This window comes from Schistocerca americana, chromosome 3 (assembly GCF_021461395.2).
Source record: "Schistocerca americana isolate TAMUIC-IGC-003095 chromosome 3, iqSchAmer2.1, whole genome shotgun sequence".
In the NCBI taxonomy this organism is placed as follows: domain Eukaryota; kingdom Metazoa; phylum Arthropoda; class Insecta; order Orthoptera; family Acrididae; genus Schistocerca; species Schistocerca americana.
Genome location: NC_060121.1, coordinates 767411493 through 767436251, shown reverse-complemented (window position 1 = coordinate 767436251; position 24759 = coordinate 767411493). Strand labels below are relative to the sequence as shown.

The 24759-nt window shown below is 42.1% G+C and overlaps 1 protein-coding gene across 1 annotated transcript in view; it reads right to left on the bottom strand.

Annotated features, from left to right (window-relative positions):
* The window catches only part of LOC124605773 (fatty acyl-CoA reductase wat-like), a 267768-nt gene that overhangs the window by 58102 nt on the left and 184907 nt on the right, over positions 1–24759 (bottom strand). The window contains exons 4-6 of the mRNA XM_047137658.1: positions 15150–15398; positions 6904–7049; positions 4378–4487 (exon numbers count right to left, since the gene is read on the bottom strand). Coding sequence (XP_046993614.1) covers positions 4378–4487; positions 6904–7049; positions 15150–15398 — 505 coding nt within the window. The remainder of the gene's footprint in view (positions 1–4377; positions 4488–6903; positions 7050–15149; positions 15399–24759) is intronic.

The window sequence follows — 24759 nt, the reverse complement described above, 5'->3', positions numbered from 1 at the left end:
TACAATTTTCAACAACAGATGGCGCTGTAAGTGATGTGAAAGATATAGAAGACAACGCAGTCTGTGGGTGCGCCATTCTGTACGTCGTCTTTCTGCTGTAAGCGTGTGCTGTTCACAACGTGCAAGTGTGCTGTAGACAACATGGTTTATTCCTTAGAACAGAGGATTTTTCTGGTGTTGGAATTCCACCGCCTAGAACACAGTGTTGTTGCAACAAGACGAAGTTTTCAACGGAGGTTTAATGTAACCAAAGGATCGAAAAGCGATACAATAAAGGATCTGTTTGAAAAATTTCAACGGACTGGGAACGTGAGGGATGAACGTGCTGGAAAGGTAGGGCGACCGCGTACGGCAACCACAGAGGGCAACGCGCAGCTAGTGCAGCAGGTGATCCAACAGCGGCCTCGGGTTTCCGTTCGCCGTGTTGCAGCTGCGGTCCAAATGACGCCAACGTCCACGTATCATCTCATGCGCCAGTGTTTACACCTCTATCCATACAAAATTCAAATGCGGCAACCCCTCAGCGCCGCTACCATTGCTGCACGAGAGACATTCGCTAACGATATAGTGCACAGGATTGATGACGGCGATATGCATGTGGGCAGCATTTGGTTTACTGACGAAGCTTATTTTTACCTGGACGGCTTCGTCAATAAACAGAACTGGCGCTTATGGGGAACCGAAAAGCCCCATGTTGCAGTCCCATCGTCCCTGCATCCTCAAAAAGTACTGGTCTGGGCCGCCATTTCTTCCAAAGGAATCATTGGCCCATTTTTCAGATCCGAAACGATTACTGCATCACGCTATCTGGACATTCTTCGTGAATTTGTGGCGGTACAAACTGCCTTAGACGACACTGCGAACACCTCGTAGTTTATGCAAGATGGTGCCCGGCCACATCGCATGGCCGACGTCTTTAATTTCCTGAATGAATATTTCGATGATCGTGTGATTGCTTTGGGCTATCCGAAACATACAGGAGGCGGCGTGGATTGGCCTCCCTATTCGCCAGACATGAACCCCTGTGACTTCTTTCTGTGGGGACACTTGAAAGACCAGGTGTACCACCAGAATCCAGAAAGAATTGAACAGCTGAAGCAGTACATCTCATCTGCATGTGAAGCCATTCCGCCAGACACGTTGTCAAAGGTTTCGGGTAATTTCATTCAGAGACTACGCCATATTATTGCTACGCATGGTGGATATGTGGAAAATATCGTACTATAGAGTTTCCCAGACCGCAGCGCCATCTGTTGTTGAAAATTGTAACTACTGTAATTTCGAAAGTTTGTCTGCCTGAAAATGTACTGTTGCCCCAAGCATATTGCAACAAACGGTGTATTTCTATCGCTGCTCGTTTAGTTTTTATTGCCGTTTCAAATATACCGGTCATTTTTGAAACACCCTGTAAATGTAATTGACATCTTTGGACACGCCTGTGTTTAGTATGTAACTACAGGAAGTTTCATTGGTGTACGTCTGTTAGTTATTGTTCAGTGTTGTACTGAGCTGAACGTTGTGTCGCACAGTATGCGAATTCCGAGATGGCATGGTTAGAGGAGCAACGCGTCTGCATTAAATTTTGCGTGAAACACGAGAAAACCTTTGCAGAGACACACCAAATTATGCAGGAAGCCTGCGGTGATTAGTGCTTAAACTGCACTCGGTGTTGAAGAAAGGCTCACATGGTTTAAAACTGGCCGGACGGAAGTTAAAAACGAACCTCGTTCAGGACGCCCTTCGGCGTCTATCGATGACGCTCATGTCATGAATGTTAACGAATTGTGCGTGCCAATCGAAGACTGCCCGAAAGATTGCAGAAGATTGTAACATTTCAGTTGGATCATGTCATGAAATCCTGACACAACATCTTGGAATGCGTCGTGTTGCCGTCAAGTTCTTCCCACAGCTCGTGAGTCAAGACCAAGAAAGACCTTAGCCTCGCAATCTGTGAAGAGCTTTTGGATCGCGTAAATGAGAACGAGATGTTCCTTAAGAGAATCATAACTGGTGATGAGACTTGGGCCTACGGTTATGTTGTTGAGACCAAATTTGAATCTTCACAGTGAATCGGGAAAGGTTCTCCAAGACCAAAAAAAGCTCGTCACGTCAGGTCAAATGTCAAAGCCATGCTGATAGTTTTCTTCGACTTTGAAGGATCAGTTCATCATGAATTCGTGCCGCAGGAACAAACTGTTAATCGATGGTACTACCGAGACGTGTTGCTACGCCTGCGAGGAAATGTGAGAAGGAAACGGTCTGAAATACGGCGAGGTAACTCATGGTTCCCGCATCGCGATAACGCACATGCACATTCATCCCTGTTGGTGCGTGACTACTGCACAAAAAACGAAATCAGTATGTTACCTCATTCTCCGTACTCTCCAGACCTGGCCCCTGTGGACTTTTCTTGATTTCCAAAGTTGAAAACGATGTTGAAAGGACGAAGATTTGCAACGATAGACAGGTAAAAGACAATTCGCAGACAGCACTTGGGTGACCCAATAAGAGGCATACCAAGACTGCTTCCGGAAGTGGAAACTGCGTTGCGAGCGGTGTATCAATTGTAGAGGAGAGTATTTCAAAGAAGACCATGTAGAATAAGTAAAAAGTAAGCTTAGAAAAATTTTATGGACAAGGTACATAATGAACTATTCCTGATGCTGAAGATGTACATGTAACACTTTTTTCCAACATCAGAATAAGAAAAAAACCGACATCCTATTCAAAAGTGTATGACTACCAGCACAAGATGATATTGTGAGTTTGTTAGGACAAAAAAGATGCTTACTGCGAATTACTTTCCCGCAAAGTAAACAGACGAGCTGACATTCATTAGTAACTATTCAGATGCTCTTGTTGACACACTAAAACAGAGAAGACTTTATCACGATAACGCGCAGACACACTCCTCTAAAGTGAAAAAACAACTGTCCAGGAACTTCAGCGTTGTCCTAACGTTCCCCACGTAATGAGTCACATTGTCTCACCTACAGTTTTCAAGAGATATCGTGTTACAAGGAAGATGACTTTCGCACTTACATTCAGCTCCAGACTCTCATATTTCTTTCGACGTAGTACCAAGAAACTATCCCAGTGGTGAGTTACAGTTGCAGATGACAAAAGCTTTCATCACGCAGCAGATCAGCTCTTCGTAACATCTAGATGGACTAAATCAGTTTTTATGGATTTCTCATAGTCTCGAACGCATCCTACGAAGATCATTAAAACTGCTGAAATTTAGAGCAGCTGAGACATCTTAAGTGGTGTGAGGAAATGCAGAAGGAAAAGTGGAATTCAACGTTCCCTACGACGAAGTCATTAGAATGGGAGCACTAGCTTGAATTATGGATGGATCAGGAAGAAAATAGGCCGTGTCCCTTTCAAGGGTTTCATCCTGCCAGTTCTCTGCAGCAAGTAGGGGAAATCAGGAAAACGAGAACATGTGTGGACGGTCGTAGATTGAAATCCATGGCTTTCCACTACACCATCTTGTTCAGTGTGACAAAATGCGATAGCCGCACGGGATGGCCGCGCGGTTTGAGGCGCCATGTCACGGATTGCGTGGCCCCTCCCGTCGGAGGATCGAGTCCTCCCTCGGGCATGGGTGGGTGTGTTGTTCTTAGCAAAAGCTGGTTTAAGTAATATGTAAGTCTAGGGACCGATGACCTCAGCAGTTTGGTCCCTTAGAAATTCACACATATTAGAACATTTGAAAATGGGATATTTCAAAAATTTTTAGATCGTCCTCGTAAAAGGTTTAATTTTCTAAAGTGATGAAGAAATTATAAATAAACTGGAAGACACTTTATTAAGAAATTAGAAACATCCATTCCCAGTTTGCAGCGTACATAACATCTCTAAAAATTTGGAGTTTTACATCACACCGTCCGAGTACTGTGCATTGGGTGACAAGGCCTACCAGTCTATGGACACATTGCAAGGACGGCGATAAATTGTCTGCTGGTGATGGTAACAACGTCAAAATCGTTAAGAGTACTTCAGATGAAAATGATATATCGTCAGTACAGTGTTTGGAAATTTCCTGGAAATGATGGAAGATTGTGACTGAACTCCTGAAGACGATGAGGACAGGAACAGAGGTTACTTTGTGATACTACAGCAATAGGCCGTAAGTGTTTTAGAGAACAGGATTGCTAGACGGGATTTGAACGCCGCTTCTCCGGGCTGCGGGTACAGGGTCTAAACTATGGCGCCACATCGTCCAATGAAATAACTTGCGTTATTCAACAAATAAAACTGACACCAGACAATAGATAGCTGGTAGTGTCACTATCAAGGCTTCCCATGTTACTAGATAATCATAGACGCGGCAAGAGTAGGCTAGATGGAGGCATCTGTACACTTAGCACTTACCCATGGATGGCCTCACGACGGCGACGGGCATTCCTTTGGCCTCCTCGCGGACCGTTTCCTCAGCGATGGCCTTTGTGTACGTGTAAGTATTCGGCCACTTGTCCAGGATTCTGCAACAGCCGCATATCGCCAGCACTTACGATACGTGACATTGTTCTTATTTAGCTACTATATACTCTTCCTTAAAGTACTACAGGCTCTCCATGTTCCATCAGCCTACATTGAAAACTACAATTAATATTGTACCTCTCCACTGAGAAAATTTTTCAATGTTGACACAGATTGTATGCAAGACAGTTAGGTGATGCAAACCCAGATCGAATCCGTATAGGATTATCGATCGTTGTTCTGACTTTGCAACCAGAATTTGTGCTGTTCGTAGATGATTTTCCAAAATCGTTAATGTAAAGCTGAACTGGAAAATGATTACATTTTATTGCAGGTTGTTGCTGAAAAATGGTTCTTGGTAGAAAAGCCGTTACCTGCTTGTAACATTCAGTTCTTTGTCAAAACATTTGGAGACAGGAGAGAAGTATCTGGTGATATACATTCCACGGTAACATATGGGTAAGTATAATAATTATGTACAAAAAATGTAAGGTGTTCTCAACGTTTAGGTGTCTTGAACAACAATTCAGACAGGATCTCCAGTACTAAGGCCCAAATGCAGAAAACACATGTACGTAAAGTATATACTGGAACTGTGAAGACACGTACACAAGGACCGAATACATCGTAATTATCGATAACTAGTATACTTTTCATGTCAATATTTACCACTCACTGTAAAGGCACGTCCAACATTAATTTCACTATACTGACGCTACAACTTCCGCTAGCATGTGTGAGGGTGTACTGAAAAGTAGTGACATCGAATTTTTCGTGTGAAAACTCTTGAAACGTTTTGATTAAATAAACTTTGTTAATATTCTACATCTTTATTCTTCTTGTATACATATTTATTTCTCAACACAGTCACCCCGACAACGAACAAATTTTTCCTAACGATAGACGACCGCATCTCATGGTCTTCTGGATAGCGTTGCTGCCTATGGATCATGGAGTCCCGCGTTCGAGTCCCGGCCGAGTTGGGGATTTTCTCTACCCGGGGACTGGTTCTTTGCGTTGTCCTCATCGTTTCATCATTATTCTTGAATATGGCGAGACTGGACTATGAAAAGGTAGGGAAACTGTACGGGCGCTGACAACCGCGTTGATGGGCTCTCCACAAACCAAGCATCACTCCAACGAGAGACCTGTTGGTGGATACCGATACTGCAGAATGTTTGACTTTGTTGACATTGCCACACAACCTTCTATCGGCAGAGTGTTGCAACTTGCGTCAGTGGAACGGGAAAGTCGACCGAGCAATATGCATGGCATGTAATACCTCAATCGATATTGAGAACAGAATAAACATTAGAAGACATTACTTTTCAGCACGCCCTCGTAAAACACTTTTAATGATCTTTGTACCATTATGAGCAAGGTGTCACATATTTAACTGCCTCTGTATAATTCACACCTGTTATAAATTATCATCTTTAACGTGTTCCAGCATTGTTGTAATTTTCTTTTTCCATGATAATAATAACTCCTCCTACTCAAAGACATATTACCTGGTTAAATTAGGATGTCGTCAAAACTACGTTTGTAACAGCTCTGTACAGTGAAAAATATAGAATATCACCCTAAATAGTAAAGGAATAATCAGGGAATGGACTTGAATTATTATTGCGTGACGATTGTGCGTCTAATATTAATGTGAGAATTGATTAAGAAGTACACAGCGCGTTTTTAAATTCCTCTTGTACGTTTCGAAGGTTTTATTTTTGTGACACAGACGGCAGAATTTTGAAGAGGAACTTATAATCAGAAATAAATCATTTCTGTGCTGTAATAACCAACATCTAAAATCGTGTCATCAATCCTTGCGCATCAGTTGTATGAAATAGCGATACTAATGTACAGTGATTCTAGTAATTATTAGACCTGCAAAAAACTAATGTGATAACAATATTCGGAGCTGGAGATACATACAAACGAAACGCAATTTTCACTTGTCAAATTGTATACTCGATTTCTCTATTTCCACTGAGGTCCATTGGAATAATCGCAAGGAAATGTAGCTCTTCCATGAGAGCAACGGCTTACAAAACATTCTAGGAATTTTTTTGAATATAGCTGGTCAATTCAGTAGAGTCACATCAAACACGACAGAAAAAGCAGCTAAGAGAGATCGAAAGAACCAAAGAACCAAGGAGCATTTCGTCACTGTCATTGGGTTGCCGAGGCCGGTTTGAGGCCAGAGGCTAGAGGTGGTGTTACACGGCTTTATCAAGGTGACTCGTAAGGGTAACTAATTTTTTGTCCAGTGCGCATGCAAAGGCAACTAAGCTTCCATGAAAACCAGATAACAAACGGCATTGTCAAGCAACAAAGTGTGTTGGAAGTAAACGATTACTACTGAAGTATCGATAAAGGTGTCAGCTCAGTGAAGACAGCTGGTACATGTTTGCTACTTACACACGCATGATGGCGTCGACCTTGTCATCAGGCAGCGAGTCCAGGATGGAGGAGAGCTGGTGCGCCTGTAGGCCGGGCTTGTAGAAGGCCTCGCCGATCTGCTTCCGGTGGCAGTGCGCGAACGCAGTCGACACGTGCACCAGCGCCTGCCGCAAAGAACAACACACCGCTGCTCACACTCTTGTCCGTACTACGTGTACGCACCTATAATCTGCAATGCAAACCGCAGAAGAATGGTGTATGCTAGCACTACACACACACACACACACACACACACACACACACACACACGTTCACTCCTCATGCTATTTTCTGGTGTACTCTCCTATCCGTCCATGACTAGATCACTAGACTTAAGCTGAACCTTTTAGTTTGACTGTTTGACACGTTTGAAGAAATCGTTTACTGATGTGCAAAAGCCGCCATAGCGCGTATACTTCAGTACCCAGTTCTCATTGCGCTTAGTAGAGGGTACGTTCTGAACGTCTTCTATGAACTGCAGAGTAGCCATTCATGAGCTGCACGACGTATTTCTGGTACGGTGGCTCAGTGAATTTCATTGTGCCTTTCTGTGAAATTCCCATACCGGGCAAATACTTGCATCACAAATCACACAATTTCTTTTTTCAACTTAATCACTGCCTCTCTCTAGTATTCAGACAGACGCGAAACCCATCAAACGACCCGTACTTCACAGTTTGATGCACTACTGTCTTGCAAGCTATTTCTTACATTAAGGAACAACATCTGACCAAAATCTTTTCAAATGCATAGCAGTCTGGCGTGTGGCATGCCACTAAAATATTCAGGTGGTTTCTTGCCTATTCACCCGTAACATTAACACAGAGATATTTAAGAGATATCACCGCTTGTAGTGATTTATTAACCAATTATAGGGTGTGGAAAAGCGTAAAAAGGCTTTAAGCTTTTTAAATAAAACAAACGGTATTGACAGCCTACATTATTATTCTTCACGTCTACATATTTATTTCTCAAATGTCACACCGTCACTGTGAAATGTTCGACTGACGGAGCCAGAGTCTCACCTCTGCTTGCACCACTTCATAGCTATGAGAGTGAAGTCATCGAAAATGTTCTTTAAGTTTTAAAAACAGATGAAAATCGGATGTGGAAAAGTCGGGACTGCATGGAGGATCATCGATGCAGTGAATCCAAAGTGTCAGATTGTTGCAGATGTCACAGCACTCGTGTGTGGTTTGGCATTGTCGTACTAACGGAGAGGATGCTCCATGCGTGGACAAACTCTTAGCCCACTGTTTCTGATGCACCGACGTAATTACGAGTGCGTTACACACTGTCATGCTACACGTTACAATTCGGAGCCCTCTAGTCGCAGAGGGCTGAAAATATGTATTTTAAAAGCCTTAAGAGTTTTCACATAAAAAATTCGGCAGCATTACTTTCTAGCACACCTTAATAAATGTCATTTCGGCATTTGTACTGATTACTATTTTCTAGCAGTGAAATAATTTCGGAAAATCAAATTACACGGTTCGGGCTTCTATGTCATCCTTTTCGGCGCCAATGCGGCCAGTGAGAGACTATATAGAAGATTTAGCTACGTGTACTGAGTTCGCGAAAGACCGAATCAGTCTTCGTACACTTATTTTGGCCTCTCAGTAAGTCTGATTTTGGTTGATTTTGTGATGAGGGTACCTTTGTTCTCTTGCATCCTTCGAAACCTTCCTCGATGCTTACAGGTCTAAAGCGTACTGTACAGAATGTATGAATTTTATGCAATGATACTCCATTATTTGTCCCCAGAGATGAATGCCTGACATTAATTGCTGATTGCTCATATAACCTGCAAATTGTTTTCTGCCATAATTAATAAGCAAAGCTATTTTCCTCCCTTTTATTAACTTTCGTTGCCATAATAGCCTGACTCATTCTTCTACATTACACGAATTGAAAATTTAAAGTCTATAAGCTACTGGGATACTAAGACGTTCCTTTTACGAGGCTATCTTCTCTGTCCTGAATAACTTTCAGAGAAGATGTTCAGTATAAGAATTAGTGTCGTTCGCTCCTGTTTTCAGATTTTAAAATAGAATAACAGTTAACAAATTCTGATAACTCTTGGTAGCAATTATTATTTTATCTATAACTAATGAATTAATTTATTAGAAATCGTTTTTTGTTTTTTTAGATATATTTAGTGCAGCAATTTAAGGAACTGTATTACAGGCGGTCAGAAACAGCATGAAAAACTTGTGAGGGTGTTGCAGGGGTGGTTGTTCCGACAAATAACTGTAAAGAAAAACATCAGTACACTGAACTTGTTACCGATTTAATTAGCATTTAAGTTGGACAACCACAATGCTGCGGGCGCAAATTCAATCAGCCAGCCAAAGACAACGTCACCAAAGGAGTCCCTCGCTTGGTTTCCTATCTTAAATTTATCACTTCCGGAAAAGGTGTTTTTTATCTGGTACTGAGCATTTGAACAAGTGGTAACTCGCGGGTTCACAGATGCCTGTAATTACTACGTTGTAGCTCGTGCAAGTGCTTAAATTTACGCCCGCGGCGACGTGATACGCTGTCTTTAATGTTAAATAACTCGGAAAAGGAGAAACGTGTCGAATTTTTTTCTTAACAGTTACTGCTCAGCACAGACTCCCCTGCAACACCCCTACAAGCTTTACAGACTTATTCGGACCATCCGTATACAATCCATGTGGCTTCTGTTATTGACTGTGAGGTATTGATAGTTTTCATATATGATGCACGATGTATGGTTCACCATAGGAAATTAGATCTTGGTTCAAAACAAATTGTAGCAATGAAGTACAAAAATAACACAGTGATGTATTCAAAAGAAGTTCCACTGATTTTTTCCCTTTATTCTTTTTACTTTGTGGTTGGCAGCGGTACGTGCCACCCTTCAACCATAATTATTATTACTAATAAACGCAGCTTTAAACTTTTGAAAAAGATTAAGCATTTACGCGGTTTATAAAATCGTTAATATTATGATAATACACTGATTATATTAAAAAGATTTGTTTTAAGAAAATACTAATAAAATTGATGAACCGGAACGGATAATTTGGCAGAGGGGAGGTATCATTGCAACAGAATAGCTGATATTTGAGAATGGGGAAGTTAGGTGGTTGAAAAACGAGGGTATGGGACAGGTGTAACTGAGTAGGATGTTAGACAATCGAAATGAGAAGGGAAGAGTAGGAGAGTATGGGGAGGCCAAAAGGGAGCCCTGGTGAGGGAGATGCAGTAGGGGCGGCTGGGGGATGTAAGTGTTAGGGCGGATTTCATTGTCTGGGAAAGGAAGTCTGTTAGAACCGAGCAGGGAGAGTGTATAATTGTACCGTTGGTGGGATGTGTTATGTAGGCGCAGAAGTATACGAAGATTGGAAATTAGAGGACAAATTGTGCGCTTGCTGTAGTTAAGTTTGTGAATAATACAGGGTGTTTCTAGAGGATACTATTGATTGTAGAGGGACTAAGCATGCAAAATTGTAGTGAGGAACAAACTTCTGGACATAAGTTTGAAGACAGAATCACTTTTTCAATCTCCCACTTCATGGTATGTTCACAAAATGAGAAGAGAGCGCTGTCGTCAGTCGTTGTTGTAATTATGACGTCACATACCATTTTTGTCCGCTACAGCAACGGCTGTGAAAAACTTTCGTTCGCAGTGAGGAAGTTCCACTGTAGTACTTTACGAACGCACTGCTCTGTCGATTCTGAAGGTGATGTCGCTGGTCACACAGAAGAGGTCCCGACGACGTGTACTCGAAACACTGTCCATGCCATAGGCTCCTGTATAGCACACAGGTCACACTCATTATCTCCGATTTGTGCGTACCGTGAAGCGTCTAACAGTTTACGCGTAGTATCGGTCAATTAATTTTATAATCAGATCTGTTGTCGAGCATCAAGTCATAAGCTGCTCAGTATCAGCAAATCCAGCTGATATTTTTACGGTATAGTATTAACAAATAACATAACTGGAATAACAACCTTCTCCATGATGTTCGTGATACTGGCACGTACGTAATAACATAACAGTTGAGTTATTTGCTTCTCATTAGCTATGTTTGTGCAATGTCTAAAAATACTGAATAAAAAAATACTTATAAATAGCGAGACAGTTTAAAGTACAGTGATTCTCAGTTTAGTCTGTTACTGGCCACAACTCGTAAATAACCGTGAAAACTACCACATAATGGAAGTAACATTGAAATTCACGAAATACGTAATTTACTAAATTTTGTATTACAAAAAGTAATTACGTTTCCCATAATTTACACCTCAGTAGAAGGCTTAGGTGATAGAGAATCCGAAAACATTCCATATTTTGTCAGACTTGTTGGACTGAGGATATACTGAAATAAGTATGGTTTAAACTGCGTCGTATTGGACAATTTCAAGCACAATTGATCAGTATCAAGGTTAACACCAAAATTCTATTTATATTTTTACGCTTTTAAATTATTTGGGCACCTATGAAAAAGTCACGTCGTCAAGAAGATTAAATTTGAAATACACCTTTGTCAAAGAAAGTACCAAATACACTGTGTGGTCAAATTACCAGTACTATTAACGACCAAAACTCTAAAAACATATTTCCATAATTGATCGGTGATACAACAATATATAATATTTCCAAAACAATCAGTAGCATGTGTTCTACTTTTTATACGAATACTGTTTTCTAATAAACACTTGGGTAAGGAAGTCACATTGTAGTAGATGTATTGATACTGGGAGTTTGAAAAAGCCCCTCGACATTTCTGAGGCCAAAGTGACTTGTAATGTGGATGTCTGAGTGAAAGGAAGTATGTGTCTCTTACACTGTATTTACATTTATTGCGCAGCCCAGCTGAAAATTGTGCAATATATTACACTAGGTAGATATTAGCCTACCAGTGAATAGATGGAAATACATAAAAAACTTCATGGACAGTATTTTTATTTGAGAGGCAAGGGAGGACATTAAACGCATGCTACACAAATTGTAGGACCTGTGAACACACAACACGTATTTTCAACTTGGAAGACACTACCGTAACGAAAGGTAAGTACAAAAATTTCAGTTTGGCCCACGTAGTCGATCTCGCAGCAACTGAGTCTGTAGTGAAAATCTAGCTGTGAGTGCACTTCCAAGTTCCAGAGAAGGAAGCTGAATGCCGGTTTCAGGCGCAAGATTTGAAAGTTATCCTATCTTCAAAGTTATTTTACATGCAAACGGTACACTGCAGGGCATGGGTTCCTTATCAACGCATTATCTACTAATTCCTCCCTACAACCCTAGAAGCTATTATAGGCATTGGGAAACATGGTGTTCAGGATATATGGAAGTGTGCAGTTTCCTTGAGGAGGGAAGGGAAAGCGATTACCATGTACAGGGTTTGTATAAGGGAGATAAACCGGTGCAGATAGCAAGAAGGAGTGCATGGCGTTCAAGAATTTGGAGAGAATTCCATTCCATTCTACACTGAGGTGACAAAGTCATGGGATACCTCCTAATATGGTGTTGGACCTCCTTTTACCTGGGGCAACTCGATGTGGCATGGACTCAGCAAGTCGTTGGAAGTCTCCTGCAGAAATATTGAGTCATCTGCCTCTGTAGCCGTCCATAATTGTGAAAGTGTTGCCGGTGCAGTATTCTGTGCACGAACAGACCTCTCGAATATGTCCTATAAATATTCTATGGGATTCGTGTGGGGCGATCTGGGTTGCCAAATCATTCTCTCGAACTGTAAAAAATGTTCTTCTTACCTACCGCAAATTATTGTCGCCCAGTGACATGGCGCATTGTCATCCATAAAAATCCAATCATTGTTCGGGAATATGAAGTCAATGGATGGCAGCAAATGGTCTCCAAGAAGCTGAACATAAGCATTTCCAGTCAATGATCGGTTCAGTTGGACCAGAGGACCCAGTCCATTGCATGTGAACACAGCCCACACCTTTATGGAACTACCACCAGCTTGCACAGTGCCTTGGGTCCATGTCCATCAGCTCTTACCAACTGAAATCGAGATTCCTCAGAGCAGGCCACAGTTTCCTAGTCGTCTAGAGTCCAACCGATCTGATGACGAGACCAGGAGAGGCACTGCAGGCGATGACATGCTGTTAGCACAGGCACTCGCGTCGGACGTCTGCTACCATAGCCCATTAATGCCAAATTTTGCCGCACTGTCCTAACGGATCCGTTCGTCCTACACTCCACATTGATTTCTGCCGCTATTTCACCCAGTGTTGCTTGTCTGTTAGCACTGACAGCTTTACGCAAACGCCACTGCTATCGGTCGTTAAGTGAAGGCCGTCGGCCACTGCGCTGACCATGGTGACAGATAATGCCTAAAATCTGGTATTCTCGGCACACTCTTGACACTGTGGATCTAGGATATCGAATTCCCCAACGATTCCCGAAATGGACAGCCCCACGTGTTTAGCTCCAACTACCGTGCCGCGTTCAAAGTCTGTTAATTCCCATCGCGCGGGCAGTAATCACGTCGGAAATCTTTTCTCGTGAATCACCTGAGTAAAAATGACAGCACCACCAATGCACTGTCTTTTTATGCCTTGTGCGCTCGATACTACCGCTACCGGTACATGTGCGTAATGCTGTGCCATGACTTTTGTCGTCTCAGTGCATGTACAGGGTGTTTCAAAAATGACCGGTATATTTGAAACGGCAATAAAAACTAAACGAGCAGTGATAGAAATACACCGTTTGTTGCAATATGCTTGGGACAATAGTACATTTTCAGGCAGACAAACTTTCGAAATTACAGTAGTTACAATTTTCAACAACAGATGGCGCTGCATGTGATGTGAAAGATATAGAAGACAACGCAGTCTGTGGGTGCGCCATTCTGTACGTCGTCTTTCTGCTGTAAGCGTGTGCTGTTCACAAAGTGCAAGTGTGCTGTAGACAACATGGTTTATTCCTTAGAACAGAGGATTTTTCTGGTGTTGGACTTCCACCGCCTAGAACACAGTACTGTTGCAACAATATGAAGTTTTCAACGGAGGTTTAATGTAACCAAAGGACCGAAAAGCGATACAATAAAGGATCTGTTTGAAAAATTTCAACGGACTGGGAACGTGACGGATGAACGTGCTGGAAAGGTAGGGCGACCGCGTACGGCAACCACAGAGGGCAACGCGCAGCTAGTGCAGCAGGTGATCCAACAGCGGCCTCGGGTTTCCGTTCGCCGTCTTGCAGCTGCGGTCCAAATGACGCCAACGTCCACGTATCGTCTCATGCGCCAGAGTTTACACCTCTATCCATACAAAATTCAAACGCGGCAACCCCTCAGTGCCGCTACCATTGCTGCACGAGAGACATTCGCTAACGATATAGTGCACAGGATTGATGACGGCGATATGCATGTGGGCAGCATTTGGTTTACTAATGAAGCTTATTTTTACCTGGACAGCTTCGTCAATAAACAGAAATGGCGCATATGGGGAACCGAAAAGCCCCATGTTGCAGTCCCATCGTCCCTGCATCCTCAAAAAGTACTGGTCTGGGCCGCCATTTCTTCCAAAGGAATCATTGGCCCATTTTTCAGATCCGAAACGATTACTGCATCACGCTATCAGGACATTCTTCGTGAATTTGTGGCGGTACAAACTGCCTTAGACGACACTGCGAACACCTCGTGGGTTTATGCAAGATGGTGCCCGGCCACATCGCACGGCCGACGTCTTTAATTTCCTGAATGAATATTTCGATGATCGTGTGATTGCTTTGGGCTATCCGAAACATACAGGAGGCGGCGTGGATTGGCCTCCCTATTCGCCAGACATGAACCCCTGTGACTTCTTTCTGTGGGGACACTTGAAAGACCAGGTGTACCGCCAGAATCCAGAAACAATTGAACAGCTGAAGCAGTACATGTCATCTGCATGTGAAGCCATTCCGCCAGACACGTTGTCAAAGGTTTCGGGTAATTTCATTCAGAGACTACGCCATATTATTGCTACGCATGGTGGATATGTGGAAAATATCGTACTATAGAGTTTCCCAGAGCGCAGCGCCATCTGTTGTTGAAAATTGTAACTACTGTAATTTCGAAAGTTTGTCTGCCTGAAAATGTACTGTTGTCCCAAGCATATTGCAACAAACGGTGTATTTCTATCGCTGCTCGTTTAGTTTTTATTGCCGTTTCAAATATTCCGGTCATTTTTGAAACACCCTGTATAAATGCGTCCCTAGTTCAGGAGGTGGGTGTCGAGAGAGTACGCACCTTGAAGTTGGGCATCTCCTTGGCGAGCTTGATGACGTCCTGCGTGCCGCGCACGTTGATGGCGGCGGCGTAGCGCAGCGGCTCGTCGAAGCGCACCGAGGCGGCCACGTGGAAGACGACGTGCACCTGCGCTAGCAGCGCGGCGCGGTCCTGCTCCCGCAGCCCTAGCCCGGGCAGCGCGCAGTCGCCCTCCACCGGCGCCAGCCGCTCCTCCAGCTTCGCCACGCGGCTGCGCACCTGGTCGAACAGCTGACCCAACACGCCCCGCACCATTACCTTACCGTCCACTCGCCCGTTACACCTACCTTATGCTACAAGACTGAGCATCAGCGAGAAAAGATTAACATAAGAATGAGAGCTTGTGAGCAAGCAGTTCAGGCACCTTAAGGAATATCAGACACAGAATGGAGTCGAAGCAGCACTCAGTATTCCAAATACAAGACTCATTTTATGAGTTGTCCAGAAAGTAAAAGTACTGAGTTTCTGATGGACAAAATAAATTTTTAAGAGACAAATTTGGCAGTATTGCGTTCAAGGATAACGTGTTGGCAGTAGGAGAAGATGTTGGTAGTAGAACGCGCGCTCGCATCTCTCACTCCGCTAAAAACTCTTGTAGTAGTGTATTAAAATGAGTGACTCTAGTCCTTTTCCGTAGGCCTCAAGATCAAGAGCGTAATCCAGTTTATTTTAAAGGGAAACGTGCCAGTCCAGATTTTTTTAACGAAATCAAAACTGTCTATGGGGGATGATGGGCTGAATCGTATTAATGTGTACAACTGGTTAATGTGCTAAAGCGAATGTTCATGATGAACAAGCGAGTGAGTGTCTCCCAATCGTCAATGATGATGTGGTGAACAAGGTCGATTGCTTTTGGGTGAGATGAACGCAATGTTTCCACAAATCTCCACACCTGCTGTGCATGAGATCATTATTTTTCGAAAATTGTTTGAGAGGTGGGTACGAAAACAGCGCACAAATAAACACAAACCCAATAGAATCGCATCTTCACGCAAATTTCTCGATTGCTTCCATTTGGAAGGTGAACAATTCCCTGACTGTACGATGTCTGACGACGAAGCATGGGTGGCACGCTACACCCATGAAACGAAAAGATAATCAATGCAGTGACGGCATCCCTCTTTACCCTTACCTGAAAAATTAAAAACCATCATTTAGGCCCGAAAAATAATGGCCTCTGTCTTGCCGAACCGTAGAGGGCGTCTCCTCATCGAATTTTTCTCCCAGAGGGAAACAGTTAATCTACATCTATATTTACATCCATACTCCGCAAGCCACCTGATGGTGTGTGGCTGAGGGTACTTTGACTAACTCTGTCGGTTCTCCCTTCTATTCCAGTCTCGTATTGTTCGTGGAAAGTGTTGTGGGTTGGCAGGAGAGCCAACACCGGTATGAGAGGAAGCCGAAAGGCACGCGTTTTAGCTCACGCAGGCTGGCGTGAGGTCTGGAACAGGACAAGGGAATTAGACTGTAGAAAAAACTGACGTAGCTGGTGGAATACTTAACTTTAATCCATAAATGGTGAACGTCGCTCTTGACGGTACATGTTTCACAGCATCTATAGTAACTGGTAATGGCGCCTTGCTAGGTCGCAGCAAATGACGTAGCTGAAGGCTATGCTAACTATCGTCTCGGCAAAAGAGAGCGTATTTTGTCAGTGAACCATCGCTAGCAAAGTCGGTTGTACAACTGGGGCGAATTCTAGGAAGTCTCTCTAGACCTGCCGTGTGGCGGCGCTCGGTCTGTAATCACTGACAGTGGCGACACGCGGGTCCGACGTATACTAACGGACCGCGGCCGATTTAAAGGCTACCACCTAGCAAGTGTGGTGTCTGGCGGTGACACCACAGAAAGAAAGATTGTCGGTATGCCTCTGTGTGGGCTCTTATCTCTCTGATTTTATCCTCATGGTCTCTTCGCGAGATATACGTAGGAGGGAGCAATATACTGCTTGACTCCTCGGTGAAGGTCTGTTCTCGAAACTTTAACAAAAGCCCGTACCGAGCAACTGAGCGTCTCTCCTGTAGAGTCTACCACTGGAGTTTATCTATCATCTCCGTAACGCTTTCACGATTACTAAATGATCCTGTAACGAACCGCGCTGCTCTCCGTTGGATCTTCTCTATCTCTTGTATCAACCCTAACTGGTACGGATCCCACACAGGTGACCAGTATTCAAGCAGTGGGCGAACATGTGTACCGTAACCTACTTCCCTTGTTTTCTGATTGCATTTCCTTAGGATTCTTCCAATGAATCTCAGTCTGGCATCCGCTTTACCGATGTTTAATTCTATATGGTCATTCCATTTTAAATCACTCCTAATGCCTACTCCCAGATAATTTATGGAATTAACTGCTTCCAGTTGCTGACCTGCTATATGTAGCTAAATGATAAAGGATCTTTCTTTCTATGTATTCGCTGCACATTACACTTGTCTACATTGAGATTCAATTGCCATTCCCTCCACCATAAGTCAATTCGTTGCAGATCCTCCTGCATTTCAGTACAATTTTCCACTGTTTCAACCTCTCGATATACCATAGTATCATCCACAAAAAGCCACAGTGAACTTCCGATGTTATCCACAAGGTCATTTATACGTATTGTGAATAGCAACGGTCTTACGACATTCCCCTGCGGCACACCTAAAATCACTCTTACTTCGGAAGACTTCTCTCCATTGAGAATGACATGCTGCGTTCTGTTATCTAGGAACTCTTCAATCCAATTACACAGTTCGTCTGTTAGTCCATATGCTCTTACTTTGTTCATTAAACGACTGTGGGGAACTGTATCAAACGCTATGCTGCACAGTACTATGAACCCATAAAAAAAACTACAGAACAAAAGAAGGAAAACGTCAACGAAGAAAGTGTGCTTACTGAATGACAATGTACTCCCACACAAAGCCAACGCCACAGACGAGCTCTTGGATTCATTCGGTAGGAACCACCCAGCTCAGTTCCCTTATATGGCGCATTCAGAGTTTAGTCTTTTCACTTCTCTAAAGTTGTTAACGGGTGGAAAAAGACTTTTTACCGGCGACGAGGTCCAGACCGCCGTAAAACAATGTGCCAAACGGGCACCGGGAGACTTTTTTGACTAAGGTTTTGACTAAGGTATCGAAATGCGCATCCCTCGACTGATGGAGTGCACTGAGAACGAAGGCGACTACGTCGAAAAATAGTTTTTGATGTACACCCAACTTCTTTTAAATTTTTCATAAATATATTGCCTTTTCGACTTTTAAGTAATTGAGTTTCTGGACGTGCTTCATTTTAGTACAATACCGAGAAACAGTAATTATTTTACGTAGGACGGATATCTGTGCTTAACTGCTCGACGAAAACAGACCATACCAGCACGACCACTGACTGAAGATTCCAGAAGTTGCTGTTCCTTGACATGCTGTGCATCGCGTGCACAGAGCTGATGGTCTGTATGTCAGACGACCCGCTCACAGCGTAGCATAGAAGAAGACGTTTATTTTCGAGTCAGCAGACCCGAGATTGCACTATGCCTCAAGACAGAATGTATAGTGATACTCGAAGCACATTAGTCTGAGAGGTTAGTGGGAGCAGGCACAATGACAATAACGTTGCAAACAAGGAACAGTTTGATGGTGAATTCCTAGTTAATGTTCATGTTGGACGGATGTAAGAAGTTTCAAATTTTCATTCGTGTCGGAGGAATATTGTGAATGCCCAGAGGTACCGAGACGAAATACTACAACCACATTTCAAACTTATGCGGTTTATGTAGGCTTTTACTTTGTTGTGCCTGACCACATCGAACTCCTCTAGTACGTGAAGGTCACTACTGGATGCACTACTCAACAATATGAATTCCAATGAGTGTGGCTGGAATGCACTGGTTTAATAAAATGTAGTCTGTCAGCCACGTACACATCTCATTGTCAAGAATAGAATCGACAGCCAACAGAGCAGTTTAATCACCTCACAGAGTGCATGTCATGTCATTGATAATCATATGTGACAGAGCTAATAAGATCCAATGCTGACAGTTTCGTTGCTGGGAGATGTCTTTCTCGGTTTCATTAGTCTTTTTTTTAAATTGTAGTTATCTTTAGTTTCAAAAATTCTATAATTACACGTTCTGGATATCGTTACATGTTCGGTAATTAAATTTTACATAGCTCTGCAATGATCCCTAGATACTTTTCAGGAAATATGTTCTCATTTCTTACGCTTACCTTCTGGAAGTGGGTGAGCTATCTGTGGTGAGGGAAATCACTTCTGTACTTCAGGTCGTGAACATAGTTTGCTACTATAGCATTCATTCAGTGACAACCCATTCAAGTTCTGGAGATGTAAAATTTTATGTCATCGGGATATCGTTAGAATGTTGACTAGAGATGATGACGCCACGCAATTCCCAATCGTCGTGATCTTTTCCAATTTAGTGGGTTAAGGACGAAGCTTATCGGGACATCGTGTGACACGAGTAGGTGCATTGTGTCAGTGGCGTTCCAACGCGTCACTTGCGAGCGTTGAGCTCGACAGTCTGCTTGGTGCTCTTACAGGGGAGTGGGGTCTGTGGGGGCACTGGTTTTAACCATCTCACTTCCACTGAATAACCATCAAGATGTAACACTACACTACATGCACAACCACTAAACAGAATCATCCCCCGCATACACAACTGACACCTCATAAAAGGTTGGAGAAAAATGAAATCTAATTGCCTTCGCCAACACCGTGAGATGGCTCACATTCTTATCACATTCACTACCGTAACCAATACAATCTAGACATTAACGAGACGCAACTGATTTTGTTACTATCTAAATGATAGCACTTTCGCCATTTGACTGCTCTTTTATTTCATTCTGAACCCTTCTGCAATTTCGACTCTATAACTATTTTCAAGTGATTCATTATTATTCTACAGTAATTAGTCAAATCGCATGCCGTAGCACATGTGAAGAACATCATATGCAAAATTCTGACATGTGCTATAGATGAAATGTGACTATTTATCATAGGATAATAACGAATTACTTAAAATGGCTATAGAGCCGAGTTTGTAACAGTGTCGAAAAGGAAGTAAAAGTACCTACAAATTACGTCTATCATTTAGACATTTATGCTTGACTATGACTCCTAAAACAGGAAAGTCCGTTTACCGTAGCATTTTGTTACTACCTGTAATCCTTTGCTTCATGATATGGCTTGGAATTATATGTAGTACGCGTGAATATACATCACTGCGGTACGGATCAGCTAAGAGTATTCTCCTTTACGCATATCTGGAGCTAACGAGCTCTGAGAGGATAAGGAGCAAAAAAATTCATTGACCATACACGTACACCTCTTGAAGGTGGAGATAAGACAGTAACCCAGTAACAGCAGCAAGCAAGTAGGCCCCGGGATGGGGTAAGCCAGAAGACCGTAAAGAACATTCTCCATGACAACTGCCAATATTGTATCAGTTAGAACATGTGGAGTCATTATCTTCAGATTTGCACCCACGGCAATGGATATGTCGCTGGTTCGTCACACACGTCACCAAGGATCTGGGATTTCTATCCTATTCACAAATCTGGCCGCCTTTCCGAAAAGCGATATGGTCAAACTTCACAACCCACGTATGAACTATGGAGAATACCCAAGCTACGATGGCAGCGAACTATCAGTACTGGTTCACCTTCAGTGTGTAAGCGGTGATTACTAACGTCCACGTCATAGGATCAATCGTCCTTCCACAACACCCCGCAGGTGAGACATATCTGCACTTCCTGTGAGAAAGCATGCCTCCCTTGCTAGAGAACGTACCTTGTGATGATAGAAAGGGTAATGTGGTTACTACATCGTGGAGCTCGTCTTAATCCTCTCTTAAGCTTGAAGCTAATTGTAAGACATTAGTACAGAAAGAACATTCTCAACTGACTGATGTTCTCATACGTGCTTTCAATCGTTGAAACTTGCACTCTCAACGATCTTTTATCTCCACCTTCAAGTGGCAGCATCTCCCTTGGAACGCATTTCTGGTCGTATCTTCGAATGATATTATTTTGCTCCATAAACCCATCACACACGGAGTAAGAATCTCCACAAGTTTTGTAGGTGGCACGCATGGCTACTGGCTAGCAAGTGGGGGTGACAGCTACCTTGCACGCTAAACTCCTCACACGATAAATTATTGGGCGCGGAAGCTAGCTGGCTGGCTTGACTCCGTAAACCACAAGGCGTGAGCCATCTGAACTGCGATCTTTGTCAAACGAGTGTAAAGAAATTATTCAGTAAAAAAATTTTGATTCTCGTACATCTTATAGCTTCCTTCGTTAACTTCATAACGAACTGCCTGTAATTTCGTTAAGGATCGTATTTATTGTGATGTTTTAGGATTAAGTAAATTACTGCAAGAATTTCGGAAGGTTGGCAGTGAAAAATAGAAGTCACTATGAGTTTGCGTTTTGCGCCTGTCAGCTCAAACATAGCTGCATATGAAATGCAGCTAACATATTTCATGTTTCTTTAAATTTTCAAGGATATTGATATCTATTACCAAACTCGAGAAAACAGATAGTATGGAAATCATGTTGCTCCGAACTCGCGCGCCAGCGAAAAAGTAAGAATGAAATATTCAAAAATTCCTCAGATCTCGTAAATGTCTTGAGATACTGAAACAAGAGTTTGACAAAATGATAGTACACAAGGAGGAAAGCATTCTGCCATGTGATTAGTATGCGAAACTTCCATATTTACCGCTATATTCAGGCGACTACAGATTTTTTCAATGAAATAATCTAATATTTAAGCGCCATCGATAGCTGATGAAACGAGAATTTTTGTGAATTCGCAACAACAAAGGTAAGGAAATTTCATTTTATTTTTATATTGAGAATGGGCATTCCCATAAACTACTGACTTGTCGTTCCATCAGGTGCTGTTTTATGATTATATCGCAATTTCAACTGCATTGGAATTTTAATGACGGGAATATTCACAAACTCGGCTATGTTTACGCGAAAGAAGCAGATTTGACCATGGCAACAAGCGAAATTAACGTATTTCCCAAAACTCACCACTGAAAACGTCTCTCTGAAGGAAATTAGAGGGAATAAGAAGTCCGGCGAAAATAAATCGATACTTCTGTTGAAATTCTAAGGGATTCCTATGCCACGGTGTGTTTAATAATGATGTGGACTCACACTCACCAAAGAATTACACTTCTATATCTCGATGATATGAGAAATATGAAAAATTAAATATGCAAAATACAGTCAATTACCTGTCAAGGTGTAAACAGGTTAACAGTACCTTTTAGAAAATAAAAGTTGTTTGTTGCAAAAAAAAGTACAATCCCTTATTCTATACAGGGATAGAAAAGAAAAGATGACATGCTATGTGCTGTTAATTGTTTTCGTGTTTCTCAGATTACTGAGATATAGAAAAAAAGCCCTTTGCCCAGTTTTGATCCATGTCATTCGTTATTAAAATGCACTGGGGCATAGAATTTCGCAGAAATTTCAACAAAAAGTACCGATTTATTTTTCTTCAGAGAAGCGTAATCAGTGACGAGTTTTGAGTAATTCATAAGACTGTTTGTGGACATATTAATCGCTTTATTTCGCGAAAATGCACCTGAGTTTATAAATGTTGATCTCACTAACATCCTAACGCAGTTAAAATTGGGACAGAATCATAAAACAGCAACTGATGTAAAGATGTGTCAACGGTTTATGAAAATGCCCATCCTCTGTATCAAAATAAACTTTAATTTCTTCACATGTACTGTTCTCAAGGCACAGCAAGTCTCGTTTCACCAGCTATCAATGCCGCTTAAATATTACATCATTTGGTTGAAAAAAATCTGTAGTCGCTTGAATATCGCGGTATATATGAAAGTTTCGCATATTAGTCACAAGATGAATATTCCCTTCTTTGCATATTGTCATTTGCCAAAATCTTGTTTCCATATCTAAGACCATTTACGAGATATGAGGAATTTTGAGAATATTCCATTATGGCTTTTTTGTTGGCGCACGAGCTCGGGACGAAGTGCTTTACACACTATTCATTTTCTCATGATTGTTGATAGCAATCCTTCACAGTTTAAAGAAAAATTCAATATTTTAGTTAGGTTTCATACGCAGCAACATATGACCTAACATGCACCAAATGCAAATTCATAGCGACCCCTATTTTGCAGTATTTTACTTAATTCTAAAATATCACAGCAAATATGACCATCAACGAAATGATAGGCAGCTCCTCATAAAGCTGGTGAATAGAACTAAGAGACGCGTGAGAGTCATGTTTTTTTACCAATCAGTTTCTTTATGATCGTCTGAGAAAGATCGCAGGTCGGCAGGCGGGTGCGTGACGTTCTATTCAGCCTCGAAGGTTAACTGGCGTTGTCTCAGAGTTCCTGTAGGCTGTCCCCAAACAGGACTCCTAATAGGCCATCGCAAGCGTCACGAAGGGAACCCAGCTAGGCCCTACAAGAAAAGTAGCATCAGACCTGTCACAGGAAACATGGCGGCAGCTGACTAGCAGACGGCTGCGCCGACCCATTAGTCGGCCGGTAAGATCGTAGCGAACCGTGCTCTATGTGAGACGGGCTTTACCCTAAGGATCGTTTCCTGCTGTTTGTACCCACTTAGCAAAATCACCCTGTATATGCGCGCGGTTCTCTAGATCATGTGGCACTCGCTCATGTTGGTTCTGCTTTCTTCTTATTTCTGAGACTTTCCTATGTTAGCGACGATCCAACGCCCCTCCACATTTTCTCAACATCTAAAAACAGAAAAATACCACGTAAAGCCCGTAAACGAAGCACTACGAATCCTCCACATTACGCAAAAGGGAACATTTATGAAAATCCTTGAGGATGTGGAGATGTATATTCACATGCATACAGCAACCCCACAAATTTACTGAATGAACAAACCGACCTAACGCACAAAAGTACATAGAAAACTTTGTTCACATTATAAAGCAAGGAAAATGACTAAAGTTACAAATCAGACACACTAAATAACACATATCTGTAGCAACATCGATAACAACATAAAGAGTATAGAATAAAAACATAACAGCAAGAAACATCAAAAGTCATAGGCAGTAACAAAGTTAATATGAAAAAATAAAAATGTAAGATAAAAATCTCAAATAAAACTAAAACAAATTCCAGGCAAAACATAGTTAGAACCAAACGCATAAAATAATACAAAAAAACCGAATTTCCGCACATCACTTATTTATAATGGTAACTATGTAAAAATGTAATTCAAACTGTCAAGAGCAAAATAGCTTGCGTGTACTTTGATAGTGTCGTGATGATTGAACATATAATTAGGGGTAAGGTCAGCTATACATCTCCAGCATATATCAAAGGGGAAACTAATAATTCTACCAAAGGACGGGAAATGGCTGTAACGATATTACAAGTAAGGGAAAGACACCAAACGAATCTTTCACAACTTTTCTGAACATTGTTACCAACCATTATATTAAGACCATCACTTACTTATGTACTTTCAGAGTACCTGATCATGGAAATATACCGAAATGCACTCATCCTAAATGATTTCTAAAACAAAAAAACATTTAAAGAGCAGTGAAG